Below are 26,270 nucleotides of genomic sequence, written 5' to 3'. Positions count from 1 at the left end.
ACATTATTAAAACTGACTTGTGTTAACGTTGCTCAGTGTAAACTGCAGTAAATAGCTTTTAGTAGCCACATGTCTCACGTCCTCAATCACATGAGAAGATGGTGATGATGGACCTGCAGTTATGTGGCTGTTTCTCACACAAAATCCAGCTCTGCGTCGTTTATCAGCTAGCAAACTGTTTAATCACTGGCAAACCACGATACGTACCACTGCCAGCAAGTTGCTCTCAGTGTGGCTTTCCTTTTTTCTCCTGAAAGGCTGATGTTGATTGAATTGTTTTAAAGGGGAATGACTGCTTCAAAGTCTTTAACATCAGACACAGATTACCAAATTTGGGGCATATGTATGGATAGATACAAATTATTTAAAAAAAACCTGGCACACACACCAAAATAGTTTTCTTAGCTTCCAGGTTTACTTCCTGGTTACGCACAAGGAACCTAAAAATGAAGGAAGGGTTATTACGTCACCAAATTTGGGCCCAGACTGTGGTGTCAGCTGTATAGAAGCCAACAGGAGATGCATTTAGAAACACACTAAAACCATATGTACATCGAATGACTGCTGGTGAAGAAATGCCTTCAGGAAATGAGCGAACACACTTCAGAGAGGAGGTTAACCACAGGATTTCCCCCAATTGAGTGACGGGGCTGATAATATTTTGATCAAACGAGGCAGGTCCGACTGATTCCCACCGATGAGACTGCACTTAGACCATGAGCAAGAAAAAAAAATCAGTCGCCAACCTACTCTCTGAAGTGTGTGCCCATTTTCCGGAGGCGTTTCTTCATCAGAAGTCAAACGACATAGATATGTTGGGTTGAAGTGTGTTTCTCCACACATCTCCCGTTGACCTCAATACAACTGACACCACAGTCTACAACGCCCCAACGCGACATTCGTTGACATGATGACCCTTCCTTCTTTTTTTTAGGTTCCTTGCTTATGGAGGACAGGCTTTACATTGCGATGACGTCACAGAAGCCGCTCTTCTCGGCTTGAGAAAAGTTTCACAAAAGTCATAAAAGAGTCATAACTGTCCCATAATTGCAGCACACGGTTTTACTGTCTTACAGATGTCTCTTTTATAATCGCGGTCTGTCGGGGGAAATGCTGGATAAACTTGGAAGCAAGTCTGAGCAGCGCAGCCAAATCCACTTTTGAATAATAATGTAATGCTTTGGGGACAAATTGCTGCAGGTGTGGGTTAAACCACGTTCACATTTCTTAGGGGGGTGTGAGTCCACCAACGGTAACATCTTACATCTAAAGCCAATGATGTACAATATCAACATTGAAAATGAAAAACTAACTTTTAGCTCAATGTCTTTAACACACTCTCCATGTTGAACTCTTCCCCTCCCTTCTACACCCCTGGATGAGAAACAGATGTCCTTGTTGCGGATCTGCTCCGATCACGGTGTAGATAATAATGGAGGGGAGAATCTTAGAGAAACATAAACCAGGATCAGTGAGGAGGCTAATTAGCTACAATGCGAGCACTACAGCGGGTCAGTGCTCTGCCACGTGAGACACTGTCTGAACCAGCTATGTACAGTTACGGCACTACTGCCCTCATTTTGCTCGGCTAATGACTCTCGCACGCACATTACTTCATATAATGTGAATTAATGCGTCCCACAATTCATTCCTCACGCTGCAGCTGCAGGCCGAGGCTCGCTTCTCCAACATCCCTCATTTGGGGTTGAAAGATAATATGCTCCATAAACTGACTTTGATTCAAGTTTGACCTGCGGACGAGATGGTAGCTCTAAGAATAGCCGCCCGACTGTCTTGTTAACTGATGAGCGACGTACGCTAGGCGACAAGGATGCTGACACTGGTGGCTTCTTTCCATTAGCAGTCTTGTCAGGTGAAGGTGCTTCTTTTATTTAGACCTTTTTAAGTCAAGGACAGAGCAGGCATCGCAATTAGCCGGGGAGGAGGGAGTATATGCAGAATGCAAATTTATGCGGATTAGCATGTTTTAAATGGATCATTGGAAAGAGACACAGTCCTCACGCTGGGAGATTCAACTGTAGAGCCTGGTTCAAGCCACTTAATTTCACAGGTTCTTAATTTGTCATCACCGTCATCAGCCTTTCCCTTAATGTAAATGAGATGGTATAATTTCTGTTTTTTTGTTTTGTTTTTTTCATCTCAAGGTGCATGTGTACAAAAGCAAACAGAGGGCATGAATCATAAGAATCAATTTCAGCGAGGGTCTGCTCATTATTAGAAACCATGAATCAACAGCTGTCTTGTGTTTTTTTTCTTTTCTAAATGTGTGTTTATTACTCAGAGTGCCGGTTTATTTGTTCCAACAACGGCGTTAACAAGGAGAGTACTGAAAAACAAAAATCAACAGAAAAAGTCTGTATCCCAATTCACATTTTCATACTGCAGACGAGTATTCTCAATGACATTTTCATTTCATGGCCAGTTAATTTAGTCACGGAGGGATGATGAATGATTTTTATCTCTCTGACTGTTTGCAGACAAAGACTGGGATTTATTTGATGCAAGAAGGTAATGAGGAGCCGTTTAATATTCGACTACACTTGGCCAAAGATATTCTGACCATTCAAGAGCAAGATGTCATCTGTGTGTCGGGAGAGCCTTTCTACTCGAGCGTAAGTAGCCCCCGGTGCTTCTCCTCTATACGTTACATTGAAAAATCATTAACATGTACGGCACAGTGAGTGAAGGTTGCAGCATAAAGATACCGTGAATGTCTGCGTCAATGACAAATCAGTTAATCTATTCCTCATAAATCAAATGGAGCTATTAAATAGTGATTCACCTCCCGGATCCTGGCATACAGAGAGATATTCAGACCTCACTTGTCATCATCTCTGACAACTCTGTACAAATCCACTGGTTCTCATTAAAACCCCTCAGTTCATGACCTTTCCCAAAACGTTATTTTTCACCCACTAACCTTTTGCTGTCAAAGCCGAAATAGAGGAATTGCGCGTGTCTTCTCAAACATGATCACTAATTAATGTAAAGGATGAAAGTGCTACTGCAGATCTTTTTAAGCCTCGGTGACCAATTAAACGTGTATATTTAAAAAAGAAATTAAAATGCAGAATTCCTGCAAGCTGTCAGCACGCTGTCGGCATCAAATTCCAAAAATGGAACGATATGAAACAACATCTTTATACGAGTGCTACGGGCCGTAACGATCGATAGAAAAACGGTGTCAAATCTCAAACACCAGAGACAATTACGGGATCAATAAAAAACAGAGTGCGACAGATAATAGATCTTAAGATCTATAGAGTATAAAAGAAAATAGAAAACAACAAGAAACAGCAAAAGAAAAAAGAAAAACAACATGGGCAATGCAAAGAAAATCAATTTTTTATAAATAAGAGAGTTTAAAAGAAAGGAGGAGAACAACAAGTCAAAATTTCATATCCAAACCTCAGAAGAGTCTGAATTTATTGTCACTGTCTCATGAATTTGACACTTTTTTGATCATTTCTTTTTAACGATGTTGTTTTTTCATATTGTGAGCTCGCTGCTCGGCGAAGGTCTGCTGCACGGCAGAAAACATTGCATTTTCAAAATTTTTAATAAACTTAGTAGTGACATTTTATGGCAGTCCAACACTTTCTTTTGCATCATTTCCTTTTATTCGGCACCTGTCTACCAGGTGGGCAATGAACGTTAAAAATGTGTCATTTCCGTCCCCATCCACCAGTAGCTTGTCAAAAAAGGTTCAAAATGTTGTCTCACATAGTTTGGAATGGCTATAGATAATATTAGTAGCATTGCAAAGCAAAACTTTATGGTAACCATTATTAAGGTGAAGTTAGTTAATTAAACCTCAGTTGATGGTTAGTTCACTGTTAACAAACAATACAATGCTTTTAAAACATTTATTAAGGAATTGTTTTATTATGAAGTTGCAACTGATGTTTTTAATACTTTGTATATGGTGAATAATTACTATGTGGTTCATAAACATTATTTTGATTGGCCTCATGAAGTTGCAATTGATGACAAGCATGACACATATTGCAATTGTCAACAGATTCACATCAAAATGTATCAAAATTATTCTAAAAGTAACGTTGGATGTGGTCAATACCATCACGTCTCTGCACTGAGCTGGAGCCAGGAGGTGATTAGCTTAGCTTAGCATCAGGACTGAAAGAAGAGGAAAACAAGCTAGTGTTGTTCTGTCAAACTGTACAGTGGAAAATCTGCTTACCAGCACCTCTAAAGTTCTTTAAAAAGAAATCAAACAAAAGTGTAAAAATCTTAATCTAGTTTTGGTCGTCTGGTTTTCACAGGGAAGTTGCGTTGTAACTGTTTGCTGCCAAACAACAGCCGGGAGCAGTGACTGTCTGCAGCGGGGAGTGAAAAAATGTTCTTCACTCCACCAAAACCCACAAATGATCTTTTACTCTGACTGTGCGTGGATCCAACTGCCTAGCTTTAGGTGCTTTGGACAGATCTAGACTAGCTGTTTCCCCTTTACTTTCAGTCTTAATGCTAAGCTAAGATAATCTCGTCCTGGCTCCATCTTCAAATGTAATGCGTATGCTGGACATGTAAATCTATATCAATCTCTCTAAACCTTGGCAAGAAAGTGAATACGCGTAAATCGCCATATGATTCCTGTAAACGTCTAAAAAAACGACAATATTGAATTACTAGTGCTTCCTTTTAGTGGAAAAGTGAGTTATGTTGGTACCTCAGATGCAACTTTCACAAATAAATAAGGATTTTATTTTCAGGTTTTAAGTTGCTCCTGATTGAATTTTAGTTGTGGCAATAGCAACCTTTCCGTATTGGTTCTGTTGTAAGAGCTCCGGCCGCTTCAGCGTCAGTCTGAAGTCATTTCTTGATTCTCCCTGCGTCTCTTGCAGGAGAGGACTGTAACGATCCGGAGGCAGACAATTGGAGGGTTCGGTCTGAGCATCAAGGTAATTTAGATCCCAGCTGATTAGGCTGCTCCTCACAACTCCTTTAAATTAAGTCTGAACAAGTGTTATTGATCATTTTCTTGTCAAACAGCACCAGCCGAGGGATTCGCTGGAAAAATTAGCTCCTCGCGAGCGTCCTCGACTCATTCAGGGTTTGTGATACCTTCGTCAATTTAATGTGATTTGATTTTGTCCCCTCAGGGTGGAGCAGAACACAAAATCCCTGTTGTGATATCAAAAATATCAAAAGAACAAAAAGGTATGTTGTTTTTGTTGTGTGCGTGTGTTTTTTTTTTTTTTACTTTCATCTTACTCTCCGTGTTAGTTTTACTGACATGTTTTTTTTCTTTTCCAGCTGAACTCTCTGGCCTGCTGTTCATCGGAGATGGCATCCTTCAGGTAGAAATGCCAGAACTCAGATTAATGCTTGTTTACGCACCTCATCCTACACTGCAAAAAATAACAAATGCTGTATCTTTAATAATTCACGTTGCCACATGTCCGCAAAAACTGCGACCCTATACGCAAATGTCACATCCCCGCTCATTCATTGGTTACAAGTATATCAGGCAAAAAAAAAAAAAAAATCTCTTCCCACATCTCATCTCTCCCGGCTCGTGTGATGCCGAGGAAACATCTCCGAGACAGCCAAAGGCGTTCTGTATTCATGGCAACTGTGGATGTGACTCTCTTGTTTACAGCTTTCAGCGCAGATGCCATAACAGTTATTGTGCTTGCCTCATTAATCATTCTGAAGATGGAGCTACAGTGATATGATGCCAGCAGTATTATTTAGGGTAACCCTGTTATTGTTCTTCCTAGATAAATGGAATAAACGTTAGAAGTTATCGCCACGAGGAAGTGGTAAGCTGTCAGCTCATATCTCATATTTTCTTACACTGGAACAGCTCTTTCAGCGGCTTATCTTGTCTCACTTTATGATTTGTATCCTTTTGACTTGTAAAGCCAGTTGTGTCTGTTTCATCCCGTTTCTTTCTTTTTTTTTGAATGCAACTAAAAGAAATGTGTGTGTACGGAGCGTAACTTCTGTCTCTGTGTAAATCCCTTATCTCGGCTTTCCATTCTTAGTTAGACGTTAGCACACCATGTTTCATCACAGCACGCAATCGGCAGAAAAACACAGTTTACAGCTCCCGCTGTAAAAATATCCCTGCATTTTTTATCTCGCAGGTCCAGGTTTTGAGAAACGCTGGTGAAGAAGTGACTCTCACTGTCTCGTTCCTGAAGAAGACTCCAGCCTTCCTGAAACTGCCCCTGTGTGAGGACTGCACGTGTAAGAAAGCTCTCCAAACACCGCTTAATTGAAGTGTATAATCACTGCAAAATAATTAACCAGGAGTATTTTTAGCTGGTATTATTTTCTGTCATGGATCGGTTGTCCTGGTGACTATAGAATTGAGCCTGGGAAAAATTTTACAAAGCCTCACATCCGGCTCTAAAAAAGATGACGTTTGGCTAAAGAGGGGTATAAAAAGAGCGAAGTACGTAACTCAAACCTCAAAGCGGATGTGAGACGAGAGAAAAATATGACGTTGCTCATTGTGGCGCCATTGATTGCTCTTCCATGGGAAAGCTTTAGCCCGTCATCAGACATGAAAGCGTTTTATAAAATCCTTTCATATGCGTATGTAGGCCAGGTTGACTGGCCATCCAACCAGTCAACTGAATACAAATTGGCACAAAGCAGGAGCCCTACAGTGCTGGAGAACAAAGCATCACACTTTGGTTGATGGCTATGATTCACTGCAGTTGGAAGCCTTGAAATAGACAGGGGGTGTTGCTCTGAGTTTGTAGGGTTTATTGGCTTTTTTGTGTGTATGTGTGTGTGTGTGTGTGTGTGTGTGTGTGTGTGTGTGTCCCTGCTGTGTTTTCAGGCATCCCCAGCGACCAGAGTAGTGGGACCTCCTCTCCTCTGTGTGATAGTGGCCTGCACTTGAACTACCATCCGAACAACACGGTAGTTTTTCCATTAGTCTCTTCTTTGACTGAGTGATTCTATAATTGTCCCTCTGTAACCATGCTGCAGCGTCCCCACTGCCAGAAAGTTGTTTCCATGCAACTGTCACCGCTCCCTGATAACTGGGATGCTCTATCTTTATCGTTCTGAGGAGAGTGAATCAGCTTTCCTCTGCAGCCTGCCTATACACCTGCAGCTACTACAGCAGCAGCGGCAGGACTAGAGCTCTTGACACCACGCGCTCCTCTACATTGTGTTTCACACTTCCGCAGGACACGCTGTCCTGCTCGTCCTGGCCCACGTCACCGGGGCTGCGCTGGGAGAAGAGATGGGTGGACCTGCGCCTTATTCCGCTGCTTCACTCTCGCCTGTCGCAGTACATCCCGGGCTCTGACGCCTGCAGGTGAGCTGCAGGACTCGATCTTGAAGCGCTGGTATCTCCCCTATTAGGCTCACAATCGCTTTTTAAATGCTTTGGGTTTTTTTAAATGGAGCAGATTTTCTGCTATTTAGTATAATCATTTAAACACAATTAAATAAGTGTACGAGTCCTGTGCTTCTGCGTCAGGGCTGTCTGAGCATGATGTAATGAGCCATTACGCTGTCAGTAAGGAAGTTTGGTGACAGTGTGGATGATGATGATCTTGTGGATTGACTCTTAATGGACCACAGTTGTGATTTGGCATGTGTGTGAGCCCCATTGATAGAAAATTGCAAAAGAGTAACATAAGTTTAATATCGATCAGATGAAGAGTAGCTAATGGGTTCAGTTTCTTTTATAGCAACAAAGATCAACTTACCAAACACTGTAAGATCTGACAATGTCAAACCTAGCGCCTCAAAATGACCAAGTAAACTAGACTAATGATTTTAATTTGTTAAAACTTTTAGCCTCTTACAACTTGAATAATCTACATTTCCTGTGTATTTCTGACGTATTCTGTTTCTTGTGTATAAACAATTGTCATCTGATCCTGCAGCTCCCCTCAGATTATAGCTGGGTTCAGATCTGCTACTTTACTGTCTGAGTAATTTTCAGCCACAGCAGGCAGCTGTTTCCGATTGTACTCCACCTGCTCCGCCCCAAAAAGCAGCCAGCCAGCCAGCCAGAAGTTAGCGACTAAGTTGAAGAACTCAGTGGAGCATTTAGCAGCTACAGATACAAGTCTTCATGATTATTTATTGTCATTGTGCAATACAACACAACAGCAAAGTCAGTATGAAACAAGACCATCAGCAAGAATATTGACTTTTTCTATTAAAGTATTTATCATCCTGGTTAACATTTTCCCAAGCAGAATTGCAGTGAGTAGCATGCATCGTTAGCCAGTTAAAAGGAAGCAGGATGAGATTTTTCTTTATTTAGTTTTATTTTTGACATTATATTTTGCTGTTTTGACGCACACTTTTAACAGATTTGTCAACAGGGGCCTCCAAAATCAACAACATATAAATAAAATTAAAAGGATTGTCAACAATTCCATCTTAACAAAATAACCATATAAATGAAAAATGGTCAGCACATATTTACACATACAGTGATGTATATCAGATCCAGCCTTGTTCAGGCGCAAAGTGGCGCATGTATGAGTCTGGAGTTCTTGCCTGTGAGTGGTCAGGGTGAAACAAGGGAATATTCAACGCACATTCGACAGGTGGCCATAAATGCCACTTCAAATTAATGCTTTATTGCTCCATGACCGCTTGACGTGTAACCAGCTGTTGCATGTTCATGTCAGTGTTGTGTTAATAACTTGTTCACACTGACCCCACGTTACCAGAAGATCAGTGAACGCAGGTTCAAAGAAAAACATGACATTCATATATGAGAAATGTTTGCAGAGAACAGACCAGTTCATAAAAAAAGCCTGATATGAGTCTGATATCGGCGTGTTGGTGTTGTTCAAGGCGAATCATAGTTAATTGAGGGCAATCATATTTTTGTAATGTCAAAAACATGATTGACCTTAACGAATGTTTTTGTTTTGCTTGTGGAGTTATTCTTTGTGAACTATGTTTAACGTTATGAAAGAGTCTATTTTAACCCAAACTAAAACCAATCACGGATTTTATGTTGCCTGTCAAAACCAAATAGTGACAGAAAACTGAAAATGAATGCAAAATAATAAGTCATCTTATTGTAAAACTAATAATAATATGTTCCGTGAATGGAGATGATGGTCCTTGTCATGATGTTGTTCAGTTTAATTGTTTCCTGTCTCGTCTTGTTTTCCTCCATCGTGACTGTCCTGATCAGTCCCTCATTATCCCTCCGCATATTTAGTCCAATGTGTTTGCTCTCTTTCTGCTGTCAGTTTGTCAGTGTTCGTTCTTCGTGTTCCGTCTGCGTTCTTGTCTTGAGTTCCCTGCGCTTTATTCGGTTTGTGCTGGTTTTTGTTTTGTTTTTCCTCGGTTCGTTGTTTTTCCTTCTGCCTGCCAGCTTTTCATTAAAACTCGCTCTTTGTTCCACCATTTGCTTGCCTGGGGTCTGCATTTCGGACTCTTTTTTTTTTGCTACAACTTAACAGTCCTAGAGCGACACCAACACGAGTCACAAAGCCATGACATAACAACAGCCTGATTAGTCAGTTGCAATGAAGGTCCTAGAGCGACAACACGACAACAACAACAGCCATGGAGATATCAGCTAGAACTTTTTAGAGAGACTGTCCAGAGTTTTAAAATTGAATAAAGGCCTGTGATGATCAAAGTTGGACCACCCCAAAGATAAAGTTGATTAAAATGCTTATTACATTGATTTTCCGGTCTTTGCAAGTCGCTCCTCATTCCTAACTGATAGAAACGGAAGCAAACGGCCTCCTTGAACACTGCGAATTGCTCAGAAGAGTTATGTTCTGTATAATTTGTAATTCATGGACTGAAAAAAATGTGAAATCATGTTATCATCTTTTTGTTTTATGGCTTAATTCTTCCAGGAAAAATGCCTTCCAGGTCATAGCTGTGGACGGCGTTTGCAGCGGAGTCGTGCAATTTCCCACCGCTGAAGACTGCTTGGACTGGCTTCAGGCGATAGCAGGCAACATTTCTAATCTCACCAAGCACAATGTGAGTAGCCAGTGAACCAATAACACTTGTTAGCTCTGCCGCCTCTTGCAAGTCTCCCATGTAAACCAATGAGATATTGGGTTGGGTGTTAGCTCAGCTGCCTTTCAATTTGCGCATCGTCTAACAGTCCCTTTGTAAATGTCATGGCATTAAGTAGAGACATACTAATGTCTTTTCACACAGTGAGTTAAGCGAACACTTATTTCTGAGAGCCTCGAGGTCACAAAAGCATTTGCACCGCGCTAAACTCACTCCCCCCAGCTAGACCTGCGCACTTATTATCTATAATTCAGCATGATACGTAACAGGGGAGTGACGGGGGGGAAAAAAAGGCAGCAACAAACAAAAAGGAAACAAAGCTTTTCTTCGTTCTCTTACTGTGAGCTTTAAAAACAACAGATGTTTCTGTGGATCCAGATGGGCGATGGCGCTCAGCAGGGGGGTCAAAAACAAACACGGCTAACAAGCTCCATCATGTGCATTCGCTCATGCAAAACCTGACAAACTGTGTCTCATTTTGTGACACATTTATCTGCGTATTAAAGGTGGGATTTTTTTTTTAATTCCACGCAGTATAATACAAGTTGTATTTATAGAGAGCCTGCTAAATGGCTGTCTGGAAATATGCATCTAGGAGGGAGTGTTGGCTCTCAAACTGACATGAATATGACGTGAAGTGAGCAGCAGTGAAAACCAGGGATTAGTAATTATCACCAGTCCATCAGTGTGCGGTGAGAGAGGGAAAGAGCTAGGGCTGCTGTGTGTGTGTGTGTGTTTGTGTGTGTGTGTATGCCAGAGAGAGACTCCAGGGAATAATGACGGTTAATTGGAGTGGACGAAGCGAATGGCTTCGACAATCGAGAGTGTGTCTCTCACTCTGGCCTTGGCATTTGCTGAGGTGTGAGTGTAAGCTAATAGCCAAGATGGGTGTAGGAATACACACAGATTTGTGCTCAAAGAATAGATGTCTTATTGTACGTTACTGCCTCATTTGGCTGATTATTTCAGACGCCTACCTATCTAAAGAAGTGGATTGATTTCTGTCCCCTTTAATCTATAACAAACAGATTCCTTTTTGCGATTGCCTATGCTAACACGCTCACAACGCCGCTGCTAAAGGGCGGCTTTTCAGAAGGTATGTTTTACCACGTGTACCACATTAGGTTAGCGTGTTAGCATTGTAGCGTTTGCTAATTAGCGCCGAGACGCTAAAACAAAAGTCACTGGATATTCATGTTATTCACGGAACTGAAAGGTGAAGCCAGGTTGTGCTTTGATTTTATGTGAGCATATGAGAAAAATGACCCCTGCTTTTAACTTTGCTACATCACCAAGCAGTTTGATCAAGAGGTTGTTGTCCGTGGAGCAAGGTATGCTTGTGACTGACATGTTGATACCATGGCGTGTCCACGACTTGTCGGTCGGATCCAGTCAGGATGTCCTCCCTAGCTCCACCCTCTCGTCCAGATGTGGTCACTTCTGGGTCCAAAAAAAACAACAATGGTGACGGCTATCATGCCAAACTTTAGTCTTCAAATCATCCACATGCAGTGGCTGTCATTACATAGTTGGTTTACTCTTGGTTGAGTAGAACCACTAATGTCTGTACAAACCTTTGTGACAATCCATCCGACAGTAGTTCAGATAACACTAAGGAACAAAGTAGAACAAAAACAATGTACAGATACAATAAATCATGAATTTGCTATCTTTCAAATACATTTCTTCAATCAGAGTCCGGATTAGAACATATTTTATAACTTCACGTTTTTCTCTGTCAATAGAAACGTATTTCTAACCCACACACTCTGTGTTTACTCACATGTTTTGTGAATGTCCTTTATTCGTTTGCCCTTTAGGGACAAATGAAGTGATGTATTGATTGATCCATCATGCTGAGGATTAGCCACAGTTCCACAAAAACCAATAATGAAAAAAAAACAAAAAACAATAAACTGCAAAGCTAGAGAATGTATTACAGGGGTTTGTGTTCTCAAATTTGCATCTGCTTTTTTTTTTTAAAAAGCCAAGCTAAATATTCATAGACAGACCTTTTTGAAGAAATGAAAATGAATGCACCTCGCCTTCTAAATGGGAAAACCTTGCAAATGAGATGTCAAAAATAGCACAAACACCTAAAAATATGAGAATGTGAATGACCCGCTAAAGAAGAGGGTCATCCTTTTGTGAGCGCACAGCGGCTTCAGTCCTTCTCGGATAGCTCTCGTACACTTGAACCGCGCTGTTCATAGTCAGATATTGCACCACTCGTCATGAATAAATGCCTCCAGCTCTGTGAGCGATAACAAAGGAGGAGGATCCACTCCGCAGCCGTGTCGCACTCTACAAATATAAGATGTTAGTCTGCAACTTAACCAGTGACTCTGACGTGATTAAAAGGGATACTCAGTGTACCATCAAAAACATATACACACAAGTAAAATAAGATAAACATTTATGCAGAGACTGCAGAGACGAGGCGTCGGCGTTGCAGTACTACAAAGTACTGGCACTTGAAGTGTATATTGAGACTGTATGGAACCTTCAGGGCATTTTTAGGAGCATGCTGTCTTTATTGTTTTAACTGAGTGATGTTTATTTATGAATGATGTTATTGATTTATTTCACATTCTGTTTTGCATTTGTTTTCATTGTGATCTGTGCTCCGCAAATGGAAAATATGAATGTTGTTCTTCAGTCTCTTTTTACTCGTCCCCAGAAAAATTCGATTTTGACTCAAAGGATTAAATAAAGATTCTTGATAACCGTCGCATCACATTACAAGGAGCAGGCGTGGAACCTCACAGGAGTTACCTGCAGTGGAGTGTTATTTTTATTATTGTATAAGCGATGAAGAATACATTCAATCGAGAGGGGCATCGACTGTTTGTGACAGTGACTGCAAAATGTCGCATTAAGGAACAGTTCAACCAAAAATGGAAAAATTCAGTGAGCATCTGGGTGACCGGTGTTGCCTGCTTAGGGAAATGTGGATGAAGTGTCCTCAAAACATTCTTTTACAGCGAAATTCCCAGAAACAACTGATGTAGACGGGGACTTGTTTGAAAAGGTTAGAAAAAGAAACATAAAATTGCTCCATACAGCCCATGCAGCATACTCCAAGTCTCTGGAAGCCCCACACGATCCCAAATGTATCCCCAAAAAGTTGTTATTTTTCACCAGCATCTTAACTTTAGCTGCTAGGATAAAAGTGTTAGAATGCATCCCGTGAGAAGTTGGTGCACAAGCTCTTTCAAAGGGTGTAAATAGTGTCCTTCGAGTCGATTCGGGATCTCTGGGATTCCAGAGTTTCGGCATCTGATAGAGGAAGGTGCAATGTGTTTTGCTGTGGAGCTCTGGATATGTTTGTAGACGACTAAACTTCCCCCACCTTTCCATCAGCATGAGGGCGATTACATGATTGAATTTTCATTTTTGTGTGAACTTGTCCTTTAACAAGAATTGTAGTCTTTCAAAACAGAAAGAAAATGGCAACTACAGCACTTTTACTTTACTACGTTACTTGAGGTACTTTTTTTGCCTCTTGGGCACCCTTACACTCCACTGAAAGTTTTCCTGTATGTATTTTTGGATGAAGTAAGAGATGTGTGTTTCATAACTTTAAAGAATTGGACCCCCGCTCCCTTTCTTGGTTATGTTTGCGAGGTGGGTTTTCAAGTTTCACAGCCACACAGCTGAATCTGAACAAACCCACTGTCACTGCTCCCATATGTCCTCACATCTTGACAGTTATCTGGCTGTTTGCTCTCAGTCCCTTGACCGAAAAAAAAACAAAAAACACATCTTGTCTCTGAGTAACATCTCAAAAAAATAAGCAGCTGTGACTTGTTCCGGCCTCTATAGGAGGACGGGATCGGGTCCGGACGGCTTAATTTGGTGTTGTGCTGCGGAGGAAGCGTTATATTGATAGCATGGTGTGGATTAGGAGCAAGTGATACCTGTGATGTGAGCAGAGTGTTTTAATTTAAAGCCTCACTGCTCTCTCAGTAGTTCCCCCCCCCCTACGCCCTGCTTTTATTATCACAGAGAGAATGGATTTTTTTAAATGGATTTTTTTAAGGAAGAGCCTCGGGTCCTTGTGGAAATGACTCTATCTCATTTCGTAATTTGCATGCATTGAATTAAATGAAGAAGCTCGAGTGTTCTTCCTTCAGTGCTGTGTTTAACATGTTAGCCAAGATACTGTGATTCATCGCTTATTTGTTTTCTTTCGAGACATTGTCAGTGATTTCTGGTCCCTGCCGAGCTCACGGCGGCTATTTTGAGTTTTACCAGTAATTGGTGTGTGGTTGTTGGCAGGAGATATTTTAATGACAAATCGATGTTTCTTGTTAAATTCAACAGGTGAAGAAGATTAACCGAAACTTTCCAGTTAACCAGCAGGTAAGATGTTTCTCCAGGCAGCAGGAGAGCAAAGAGCAGCTGCTGCTTTTTTTTTTTTTTCCTTTTGCTTTGACTTCATATATTTTATCTTTATCTCAAAAAAATAAATCAAGACATCAAACATCTAACCAGGTCAGCCAGTCAGGGCGAGGACACGGCCCTGTCTTGCCGACTATTGCAACGCAAGGAGAGTGTTTGCATCATTAGAATCCATCCACCGAGAAATGATCAGAAAACAACTTAAGTGCCTTCAGTCGGTTAACTCGCAGTGGTGTCTTTCAGTCCAAACACGGGGGGGAGGGGGGGGGACCCTTTTTTTTGTCTTATTTATTCTGCCTTACACACAAAAAAAGAAGCTTGTGAATCCACTCGACGATTCATGTAAGAAAATAAAAACGGCAGGAGACGCGGCTGCCTGTCACGAATCTTTCACTGACTTGTTTTGCCATCCATCAAAAAGCCAGAGAGACAAGTAAACATTTTAACTTGGGTTGCAATCATCCAGACTGTAATGAGCGCTGATGGCAAGACACACTCTGTGTCTTAAATCATGTCTCAGAACATTTTTTACTGATGCTTTGCTTTCGTTCGTCTCATCTCCCCTCTTTTTTTTTTCCTCCCTCCTGAATACGTAATTTTATACCTTTTTTCGCCTTCATGTTGCCAATATGAGGATATTGTGACACAAGAATATTTTTCCACAGCGTTTATACATTTTTAGTTTAGGACTATAATAAAGTTACTAAGCGAAGGCGCAGAACGATAATACTGTATTTTTTGCATTAGCGTGATGAAGCACCTGACAGGTATTTAAACTGCTACAAACCTTCCACGGTTAATCTTCAAAGCCCCCTAAGAACTTGGAATTAGATCTCAAATGTTTCTCAATAGAGTAAAATAAGATATTCATGACGAAATGAGCAGCAATGCGAGCTACATTCATGGAAAAACAACATTTTAAGATATTAGACATGCGGAGTTAGACACACTGTGCTTTGTGGGTTTGATCAAACTTGATTCACAGAGGCCCCGAACACAAACAACCCGAGCTGATAACAAAAGTCTCACCGGTGTCTTTTCACCTTTTTTTTCCAACCGGAAAACCACCCAGAAACACAAATACAAAGATCTGTGAGAATGTCAGATAATCAACAAAATAGGAAGCTGTGTCATCATCGTCGTTTCTTAAATCTGATACAGATCTCCTTTACAAATGCCCTTTTAACAGTAAAAGAGCACTTCATAAGCGAACAGTTAATGACTCAACTTGCTGATCAGTGATTTAATGATGGATGTTTGAATGTGTTCGAGCCCTCAGATGCTGTAACAACTGTTCGATAATTAATATTGCGAGAAGCGTCGCATGTAATGGCAAATATTGCGATATTCAATAATATTTAATATTGGCTGCTTTTCATCAGCATTCCCATTGAGGCTAGTATTGATACCAAAAACAAGGCCTAGTGTCGGTATTATTGATATCGATTCAAATATAAATCTGGTCACCCCTCATCAAGTGTATCGTAAGAAAAATAATGAGCTTATGTCAGATCTCTTTGAGTACGTTTAAACTGATTCTTGATTAATTTGAGAGAAATATGTGACATTGTTATATTGAATAACATTGTCTTTCCAAACCTTCCACCCATTCTTTTGATGATTATCCCTGTTATCACACCCCACATATCCCTCATGTCTGTATCTTCCTCTTTTACGCTGCTTGATAGATCATCTACATGGGCTGGGTTGACGAGAAGGAGCAGGACTCCGTTCAGGACCGAATGTATTCACCAAAGTTCCTCGCCTTGAGGGGTTCCTCACTCTTCAAGTTTTCAGCGCCTCCCGTAAGTTTTTCTCCGCTCTGTCCTCATTTGTTTTACACCAACTTCTTTTAAACCGTCAAACTTTCCATGTTTTTGAAATTGATGCCGTTGGTCTCCGCGGGAGATTTTTCACCCGATGTTAATGCATTGTTGAGGGAGAAAATGCTTTCCTGTTCGAACACGAGGAAGCAGCTCACTCATAATCATTTGTGCTGCATCGATCTTCCTGCTGATTGATGGTGATCATTAAATCTGTTTACATTCTGCCAGCCACTTAAGTGATTATGACAAGAGGGATAAGCTGTCGATGGTGCTGGAGATGGGAGAAGATTGATAGATAACTGAAATTGCCTGCTCAACCTGATATAAATGGAATATGCTAATGTGAATGGATGGAGGAATGTAGCAGCCTGCTACGAGCAGACGATGTGACTGAATACTAGTTACCACTGAGGAGTGTTTTCCCTGATGTGGCAGGATGACACGTTTTGAATTCAACAACTATACATCAATAAATAACCTTTCACTAAACCCTGAACGGTGTTCGTCCAATCAAAGCCTTGGAACTTGAAACTGAACAGGTTTGACTGTAGCGAGCGTGAGGTTCAGTATCTTTACAGTATGGAGGGTGTGAGCTCAGGTTTCAAAACCAAGATAACAAGTGTGAGGAATGCATTAAACGGTTTTGATCCACTCTGACGTAAGCTGTAAATGGTAGCATGCCCGGCTAACTAGCCGCCTGCTAATGGAGGGCCTGTCAATAGCCGACTTTTTTTATGGAGATGCAGGTTAGCTATATAAAAAAATACCTGATCGTGGTGTTGGAAGCCAAGGTGCTATCGTAAAGAGTAATGATAATGGCTCCGACTGCTTTTTATTTGGTTTGAGCAAGTTTACACTTCAGCGACGCCGGCCAAACTTGCATTAGATAGCAATTTTGTTTGCCAGACCCATCAGTCATTCCTCATCCTCAGATCCTCCTCTCTTGTAGCCTGTAGGTAAATCATATTGATCATCATATATATATGATGCACGAATCGTTGAGGATACAAACCGTAAAGCACAGCTCTAACCACTGCTGTAATAAATAACATTTTAATGACATTTTTATATACATTTTTTAATACTTGTTCGGCCAGTGCTCCTCCTAGATTTCCATGTCTTTTGGGTTGAGCTTTAGGTTCAGCACTAGCTACGGCTAGCTGGCTACAGTTAGTAGCCAGCTAGCCGTAGCTAAGCCTACAAAATGAGAATCCTGCTTTTCGTTTACTTCTGTGCCAAAACGTAGGAGCAAAAGAGAAATTTCAAGAAGTAAATCTGTCTGTTCTCGTTGGAAACAGTAATTAAAGAGTTGGATTGGGTGACTAGCAATTGATTATATGTAATTTTTTTTTAGAATTATCAGACATAAACTTGTCTTTTTGTAATTGCTACTTATTGATAGTTCTTTCACCTTCTTTCCTGTTCTGACCGAGCCTGTCTTGAACGCAAACGTTGCCTTTTTTCAGGTGACGACATGGGACTGGACCAGGGCAGAGAAAAGCTTTACCGTGTATGAGATCATGTGCAAGATATTAAAGGTAAGGAACCCGTCAAGATTGCCATTCTTAAACGTTGAGACACACACCGGATACATTAATTAGTATAAAGTGGAAAACTGACGACTGCACTTAATATTAACCATATAACTCACTGATATATTTGCATGTGTTCTTATTCGATCCCACAGAGACGCTCAAGGTTCAGACTGTTTTGTTCATTCTCTGCAGGTTCGAGGTCACTTTGAATATGATCGTGAGAATCTATCTGCAAATCATTATCTCCAAACTCATTATAGCTAATCTAATTCACATAGATCCACGAATTACATCAGATATAGGCCGACCTACACTGTACCTTTTCACTGCACCATTTGGGTTACATTAAGCTGCATAAAGATACAGCAGTGTAATACATTTTGTGGCTCAGCTTGTAAATATAGCTACTATCTTTATGTAAGTGTTGAGGATAGAGAGAAAAATGGATTCAAGTGCTCTTAAAGCTGCCGTCTACAGTCTTTTCTCTGCCATCAGAGCACATAAACGTCCATTTAGCTTCAGGAAACTGCATTGCTGTTGCGTTGTCTTATCTCTGCCCATCTGTACCTGATCAGCATGGCAGCCGTACTGTCTTATCTTAGGATAATGACCTTCTGGATAAGAGGAAGCACTGCTTCAGCGTCCAGACGGAGAGCGGGGAGGACTTGTTCTTCAGCGTGGAACTGGACAGCGAGCTGCTGATCTGGGAAAAAGCTTTTCAGATGGCCACTTTCCTGGAGGTGGAGAGGATACAGGTCTGCACCTGAACAGTAGGCAACGTGCAGGGAATCGTGATGATGTTAATCCGGCACATGGTTCCAGCTCAGTGGCTTCAGTACAAAGACTGATAATGTTCATATGACATTTTTCAGAAGAGCAAAGGCAGCTTTTGTGTCCTTGCGCAGCTCCTGTCTGTATTTAACGTCTTCTTCTCTTATTCTGTAGTGTAAAACATATGCCTGTATCATGGAGAGCCACCTCATGGGACTGACAGTTGACTTCAGCATGGGCTTTGTCTGCTTTGATGCTGCTTCAAAGGTGAGTGTGGGACAGACCTTTCTCATCAGTAAGAATAAGTAAAAGAGATCCTTTCTGTGGGAGAGTTCAGACACACATTGCACACAGAGTGATGAAACTAATCACAATTCCTCAGCCTTCCCTTTTTCTTTCTTTTTTTTAAAAGCTGCTACCTTATTCTGCACTGTGTGCATTTTGGGAGTATGAGCACATTTGTTTTGACGGTTGCCCCCCCCTCCCTCACAGCTCAAACATCTCACTCCTGCCTGCAGTTCATTTTGGCCTTTCCCCAAGTCTGAGAGCCACGCAGACTACTCCACTGGTGCACATTATGTGGATGAGCAGGACACAAGCACTGCCATATTGTTCTCTAAGATTTTGGCCCTGATTCCTGCAATGTGAAGCAACAATGTTCCCCAAGGACGCTTAAAATGTTGCCAGCGTATTGTTTACAGAGAGAAATGCACAAAACACAATCCATATGTACACTGCTATGGCTCACAAATCGCCGGCTGGGATTACTCTGTAATTAAGAGCCGCGATTGGCAAATTTTAAAAACCCGTGTTGGAATTAGTTTCAATCGGAAAACGCCACAAACATAACTGTGTTCAACAACTTGAGCCCTAATCTGCAGGCTCAGCGAATCAATGAAATGTTCCGCTCCAGTGCTCCAGTTCTTAACCAAAAGCAGCAATTTTCCTGCTTAAAAATATAACTTCAAACTAGGATTGATTAATCATATTAACCCAGATATGAAAAGATGGGTGCAAATACATCAAAAAGTGTCTTGTTACAACTTGTTGTTAAATATATTAGAATAAAATACAAAAGACTGTCGTGAGAATTGTGAGTGATTTTTAATTAAAAATTATATAAAAAGATGTTCTATTCCAACGGATATTATTAAGCCTCAATCTATGTGGGATTTTGCCGCCGACAACACAAAGTCATTATTTTGTGTTAATTAGTTTATGATTCGAGTAACTTGGTGTTTACTTTTTCTTCTACCGCAACTCCTAATACAGCCTGCTCTGATTCTGCATCGAACAAACATCCAGTCGGTGACTAAAAACAGTTTTTTAGTTGAAAAATGTCTGACAAATGTCGTACATTATTGATGATTGTTGAGGTTGTGAAGGCAGCTGATTAAAGAAGAAAATGTGCATCCCAACTTGAAACGTGTCGAACAAGGATAAGAAGTTCTTTGCCTTTCATTCTGAATGCAGTTTTACAATCAAACATGAGGGGAAAAAAAAAAGAAAAAAAAAAAAAGAATAAAATAAATATAAGAATAATAAGAAAATGATGCAGATACAGTATCAGTTAGATATGCTGTACATTATTAGTGCAAATATGCAGTGTCAGGAAAAATCTATGCAGATACAGGAGGTAATGGTGTGTGTGTGTGCAGTATGGAGTGTGTTTATGTGTTTTGAGTCGGGGTGGAAGCGCAGAAGTGAAGCTTTCTCTACAGTCAGATGGGTGAGGGTGGTAGCAGAGGCAGTGGATTATCATGAGTGTAACGGCCTGCAGATAAAAACTGTCCGTTAGCCTCGAGGTCCTTTATTTCACACCTCTATACCTCCTGCCGGAGGGCATATGTGTGCAAACCCTGTGTTGGTGGCGGGGAGGGTGATGGTGCTGCACGCTGCTCTGTGGACTCTGCAGAGATGGTAGAGGTGCCCTGACGATCATCTCAGCAGTCTGTACCACTCTCTGCAGGCGTCTGGTAGTTCTGCTCCCATAATAGACGGCGATGCAGCTGGTGGAGATGCTCTCCGCGACGCAGCTGAGAATCCCTGGAGTCGTGCTGAATCTCCTCATTCTTCAAGAAATGTAAAGAAATCATTGTGACGCTGTGCAAACTACAGTCACTTCCGGCGAGACGACTGGCAGTTCATGTGCATTGCGGAGATGCAACATCGCCAAAACCTGTTTCTTTGATTTGTTGCATATATACACACACACACACACACACACACACACACACACACACACACACATATATACATATATACACACACACACACACACACACACACACATATATATATATATATAAAACACGATAGTCTGACCTATCCTGCTGTTATGCTGTATTTATTCTCTGTACTGTCTACCTCACAGCAGCATCTCCGCTAGTTTGAACAACAGCTGCTATTTTCTTTAGACTGTGGCAACGATGGTCTCCAAACTAACGTCAGAGTAACTGTTTATATTAAAGCATCAACCATGCATTTTAGATGGACTGGTTGTATATACTATTAAAAAAATACAATGAAACCGTCTGTAAACTCTGGATTTTCCACCCACAGGTTAGTGTAAACATTGTGATCGGTTCTATTGTTTCGCACAATTACTGAGAATAATTGAAAGCATAAAAATGCAACACAGCTGTGCACTGAGTAGCGCCTCGCAGCAAGTAAGTAAGCTCTGAGTGATCACAGTGAACGTGTGTGGTTGTCAAACTCAAAGTCAAGCTCAGCGAGGGGTCAGCTGGCTGTGGCCTTTCTCGCCACGCTGATAGATTCCTCTGTCAGCCCAGAGGCATGTAGGCTCAGTGAACTGGCCTCTGTAAACAGCTGCAGGTGTAGATCAGTGACCTGTGGATAATGGAGAATTGATAAAGCACTCACTGTTCTACTGTCTGTTTGATCAATTAAGAAATATAATGTGTAAAGCACATTTTTTAATACACATGGATAAAAAATCCTGGTTCTACCCAGAGAAGACGAGCGAGTCATTGGAAACTGATTCACTGAATCCTTTCAGTGAGCCGTTGAGTTTAAAGAGCTAAATAGGTATGTACACAAATCTTGGAGCATACTTGAAGAAGTTAAAGGTCCAGTTTGTAGAAATTGACGGCATCTAGTGGTGAGGTTGCAGTTTGCAACCAACTTAAAGGTGCAATACGTAAGAATCTGCCACATGTCGAATTCATACTCCAGACAGATAGGGAGCAGCACATGGTCAAGACTGTTTCTATTAATGATTTTAGTAAATTTTTGCATGTTTTACAGTAAAATTCTTACATTTCGCACCATTAAACTATATGGTGGACGCTAAACACGTAAAAAGGTCATCTTTAAAGCCAGTGTCTGGTTTGTCCATTTTGGGCTACTGTAGAAACATGGCCGTGCAACATGGCTGGTTCTGTGGACGAGGCACGGCTCATTCTGTAGATATGAACTTTTCTTCCAAGGAAATGAAAACATGAAAAAAACAGTATTTTCACCAACGAAAGCGTATTCATGAATATTTCATTCCATCTCTGGCTATAGAGCAGCACTGTAAACGCCATTAAAAGTAATCTGATTATATCTTGTGTGTAGGAAAGCCATCATTTGACACAAAACACATGGTCATCCATGCCCTGTTAACCCCTTCATGGTGGAAGAAGTATTGAGCTTGACTGAGCAAAGTAACCTAGTTAATTCATTGCCCATTGACATATTTTTTGCAATTTCCTTTTTTTGTTGTTGTAGCAAAAAACTAATTAATCTCTTGGTCTTCTACTACAACATCAACACCAACAACAACAAAAAAAAGGGCCTCCCAGGTCCATGCTGCACCTGTACATCCCCAGGTATATGAAACGTTAGGGTCTCTAAATTCTTACAAGACAAAACAAAAAACTAGCAAAAGAAACTACGATACCTAAACTTAGTACAAACAAAACAATCTAGAACAAATCAAATACTATATAATGAAGAGCTCTTGCAGCACAGGAGTACATCGGTATACAGGGAAAAGGTTACTGTTGGTGTCATATTGTATTTCATAGTAGTGGATTTTTTTGACTGACGCACTAATGTTTAATCTTTATTCTAAGGTCGTAGCTGGACTAAGTCCCGCTAATTGAATTCATTTACACTGTTGGGTAATTTGATCTAAAGTGATTTATTAGCATGTTTTATAAAGTCAGTTGTAATGAAATCGGTGAAGTAAACGGCACCTGGAGCTGTCACATAAATGCAGCGGGGGTATAATATCGAGTACAATAGTTGTCAAAATATAAAATATATGATAACACAGGACTTAATTTGATTAGTCACATGCCACTGCTGCTTTATTAAACAAAGCTCAGCACTGCAGCGACTCATGAGATTGTAATCAGTTGTGGAAGTAACACAGAATATCTCCACGTCGGTCACAATACAGATATAATATCAGGTACTTGCCATGAGAGAGGACGGTGATCATCATCACCTCCGTCATGGCGAGCAGAGTCAGAGATCAGAGTTGCAGGAACTGTCAGCGCGGTATTTGCAGCGTGCACCGATCAGATGCATATTCATGTGAACAGCGTGGCCAGCTGTCTACCTGAGGACTCGGGCTGGATATACTGACAGTCGCCCGGCTCACCGCGCAGCTTTTGCTTATTTCAGTTCAGCACTAATTGAATCACCGAACGAGGCGCCGCTATTTCAGGTGAAATTGCTGTGGCTCGTTAAATTTCCCAAATGCAAAAGTGCAAGTTTATGTCTCACAACGCCTGCTATATTGTTGATCTGCTGACGTGCCCCATTTCACACCGGATCCAGGTGGATTTCAAACACGAATTATTCATGTGACGGTGACACTAGGAGGATTTTTACAAATCAGATTGTGGGAAATAGAGATTTTTTTAGTCGTTTAGGGTTTAACGCTGGACTCTTGTGTTTCAGGCCGTTCTGTGGAGATACAAGTTCTCTCAACTGAAAGGATCGTCCGATGACGGGAAAAGCAAGATCAAGTTTTTGTTCCAAAACCAAGACTCCAAATCTATTGAAGCAAAGGTAATCCAGATGCCTAACGAGAATATGGAGAGCAACAAGGTGACAGAGTGAATCCACTGAGTGTCTTGTCTTTGTTTCTCTGCAGGAGCTCGAGTTCTCGAACCTCTTCGCCGTGCTTCATTGCATTCACGCTTTCTTCGCTGCCAAAGTTGCTTGCCTGGACCCGATGTTTGTGGAGAGCCAGGGCAGCGCGACTACCACTGGGTTTCCTTCTCTTTCCACTATCTCGTGTAACTCACAGACTCCTAAACTCAAATACGCCACTTGACAGGCGCTGCTCTCCCGAGACACCCTCTAAAAGGACGCTGCACTTAGCGGCGACTGTGGGCCTAAAACGGTGGACGGGGAGAAGTGGAAAATGTTTTGGAGGACAGCCGTATACTCCGGTGGAATAAAAGACCTCTTTGGGGGTGATATACTTGATACCTTTCTGGGATTTCTGGACCTAAAACATGAACCTCTTTGAGAAACTTCCCGCAAAAAACAAAACAAAAAAAAACAAAAAACAAAAAAAGGCTCAATGGACGCAAAGCGTGTGATTAGGAAAAAAAAAATGTTTTTAAGTGAATTGTCCTCTTGATCCTCAGACATCCCTATAATCGACACATCACGAAGAAGAAGAATTCTTTTCCCAAGGTAGTCTGCTTTTCTACGTCATTTTATTCAAGTTTTGAAGATTTGAAGAGTTGAAAAAAAAAAAAACGTATCAGATTTTAGCCTTTTTTTTTTCTGTTCCACATGAGACAGTACGACACTTGAACTCGAACAAGGATTTGTCCGGAGGCCGAACATGACGGCGTAGTACGACCACGCTTTTGGTATTTCCATCTTTTGTGTGTTCTTGAGATGAAAACTTTCATCTCGCAGTCATTCCTTCAATCAGCAGTACTATTTATTGTCCACTGGAGCGTAATTAGAGACGAACTAAAAGCCGAAAGGCGACAGAAATCGGATCTGGTGGACGAATTGAGTACATCAGATCGGTTTATAAACTGAGTAAGCTCATTTATTTTTCTCCGCAGTGGGCAGAATAGAACTTTTTTCCTGGATCTATGGACAGAAAGGCTGTTTTGAAAGTGTAGTTTTCTATTGTGCGGACGAAGAGCGAACACTTTGATAATCAGGTTCACGCCACCGTTATCTGACGACACCACTCAGAACATGATTAAAAACACCTTCCATCATGTTTATAGCATTACCCCCCCCTCACACCGAAACTTGATTTTGTAAATAAACACTGACATTCAAATGAACTCAAAGATTTATGAATTGCGGCGATTACCTGGGGGATTACTTGTCGGGATTATGGCATTTGTTAATTTGATGTTCACCGGAAGAGGTAGGTAGGTAGCTCATAACCTCGTGCTCTCTTCATCATTTTTACTCTGTGGACCAATTCAGAAGAAGAATTCAAAAATCAGCTATGGTGTATTTTTTAGAATATTTTATCCTTTTTTTTTTTCCTTTTGTTTTTTTTTCTTTTTGGATTGTAAATAGAGACACACCGTGAGAGGAAAATATAAAAATATGTAGCGTCATGACCTCCAAAGGTTCAGGACTCCCCCCCCTCCCACCCCTTTAAACTTCACTCTGCGTTAAACTGTTTATAAATGCAGCGGAGTGCCAACTAAACTATCATACTCGACAAGAGTTCAGGTCAATTAGCGCAATTAGTCATGCTCTTACCTTCCATTTACAGAGTAGAATGCAAACAGAAGAGGCCCATGGGTAAGTAAACTCTAGAGGACGGTAAATTAAATGGGATCAGTAAAGTGCTCGGTGCCGTGCGGGGCTTGTTAAGCTGACACGAGTGTCTGAGGGAGACTAATGGTGGTGCGGTCTATGCAAAGAAAGCCTGAACGATTGCTCTTGTGCTTTAAAAAAAAGAAGAAAAAAAATCATCTCGGTTGCGTACCCCTACAACACAGGATCTAGAGAAGTGAGGTTTATTTTATTTTTCGGCAGATGTTTTATTAACAAATAATGCTGTGTAATAAATGAATAAATAGGAACTTTTATAACATGGCTCACGTGTGGTCGGTTTTCTTTTTCATGTTGTGGATGTTCAACAGATTTGTGTACGCCATTTTTCTGCACGCTGATTCGGCAAGTTGTTGAAGGTGGCCGCCTGATCGAGAGGTTGTTTCTGCAACACATTACAGTTTTTGATGTCTAAACCACATTTTTGTTATGTATTGTGCCTTTACTGATATGTACGTGGAGCCAATCCTGCCCCCCCGAGGTAACCAAATCACTAACTTACCAAAACTGACGTGTCAAAATGACAATTTTCTGGAAGCTTCAAGTCTTTGTGGCTGAGCTAAGATGAGCTAAGCTAACCGCCCTCTTGCAGTAGGTTCATTATTATTAATCCTTTTATTTGAACAGGGACAGTGCACAATAAAACATTAACTCTGTATATAACAAGGAGAGATGCATTGCACCGGGTTTTAGCAAATTGCTATTTTTCACCGGTAGTCCCTGGACAGGTAGATGGAACGTAGAATAAATTAAAAACAGTTACTAAATTCACATAATTACCCAACATACAACAAAGTGTATAACCAAAACTGTCGAGCAATTATTTAATGACATGTGAGCAGTACAACTCAAAATATGCAGTATATGTGACCACACTTGACTGACTTATTCTACTTATTTTGACACACCTTTATTTATAATAATA

The 26,270-nt window shown here is 41.0% G+C and overlaps 1 protein-coding gene across 2 annotated transcripts in view; it reads left to right on the top strand.

The window, feature by feature from the left end:
* The window catches only part of sntg1 (syntrophin, gamma 1), a 39,077-nt gene extending 13,467 nt beyond the window's left edge, over positions 1-25,610 (top strand). For both annotated transcript variants that reach the window (XM_030403530.1, XM_030403529.1), the window contains exons 4-19: positions 2,499-2,633; positions 4,884-4,940; positions 5,142-5,199; positions 5,296-5,339; positions 5,763-5,804; positions 6,132-6,234; positions 6,836-6,918; positions 7,191-7,321; positions 9,855-9,984; positions 14,350-14,388; positions 16,116-16,232; positions 17,720-17,791; positions 18,391-18,543; positions 18,734-18,826; positions 23,474-23,584; positions 23,670-25,610. In XM_030403530.1, the coding sequence (XP_030259390.1) occupies positions 2,499-2,633; positions 4,884-4,940; positions 5,142-5,199; positions 5,296-5,339; positions 5,763-5,804; positions 6,132-6,234; positions 6,836-6,918; positions 7,191-7,321; positions 9,855-9,984; positions 14,350-14,388; positions 16,116-16,232; positions 17,720-17,791; positions 18,391-18,543; positions 18,734-18,826; positions 23,474-23,584; positions 23,670-23,852 (1,551 nt within the window). In that variant the 3' untranslated portion in view covers positions 23,853-25,610. The remainder of the gene's footprint in view (positions 1-2,498; positions 2,634-4,883; positions 4,941-5,141; positions 5,200-5,295; positions 5,340-5,762; positions 5,805-6,131; positions 6,235-6,835; positions 6,919-7,190; positions 7,322-9,854; positions 9,985-14,349; positions 14,389-16,115; positions 16,233-17,719; positions 17,792-18,390; positions 18,544-18,733; positions 18,827-23,473; positions 23,585-23,669) is intronic.
* Positions 25,611-26,270: the final 660 nt, after the last annotated feature.

The sequence above is a fragment of the Sparus aurata genome, chromosome 21, assembly GCF_900880675.1.
Source record: "Sparus aurata chromosome 21, fSpaAur1.1, whole genome shotgun sequence".
NCBI classification, from domain to species: domain Eukaryota; kingdom Metazoa; phylum Chordata; class Actinopteri; order Spariformes; family Sparidae; genus Sparus; species Sparus aurata.
This window is presented reverse-complemented; position numbering and strand designations above follow the sequence as displayed.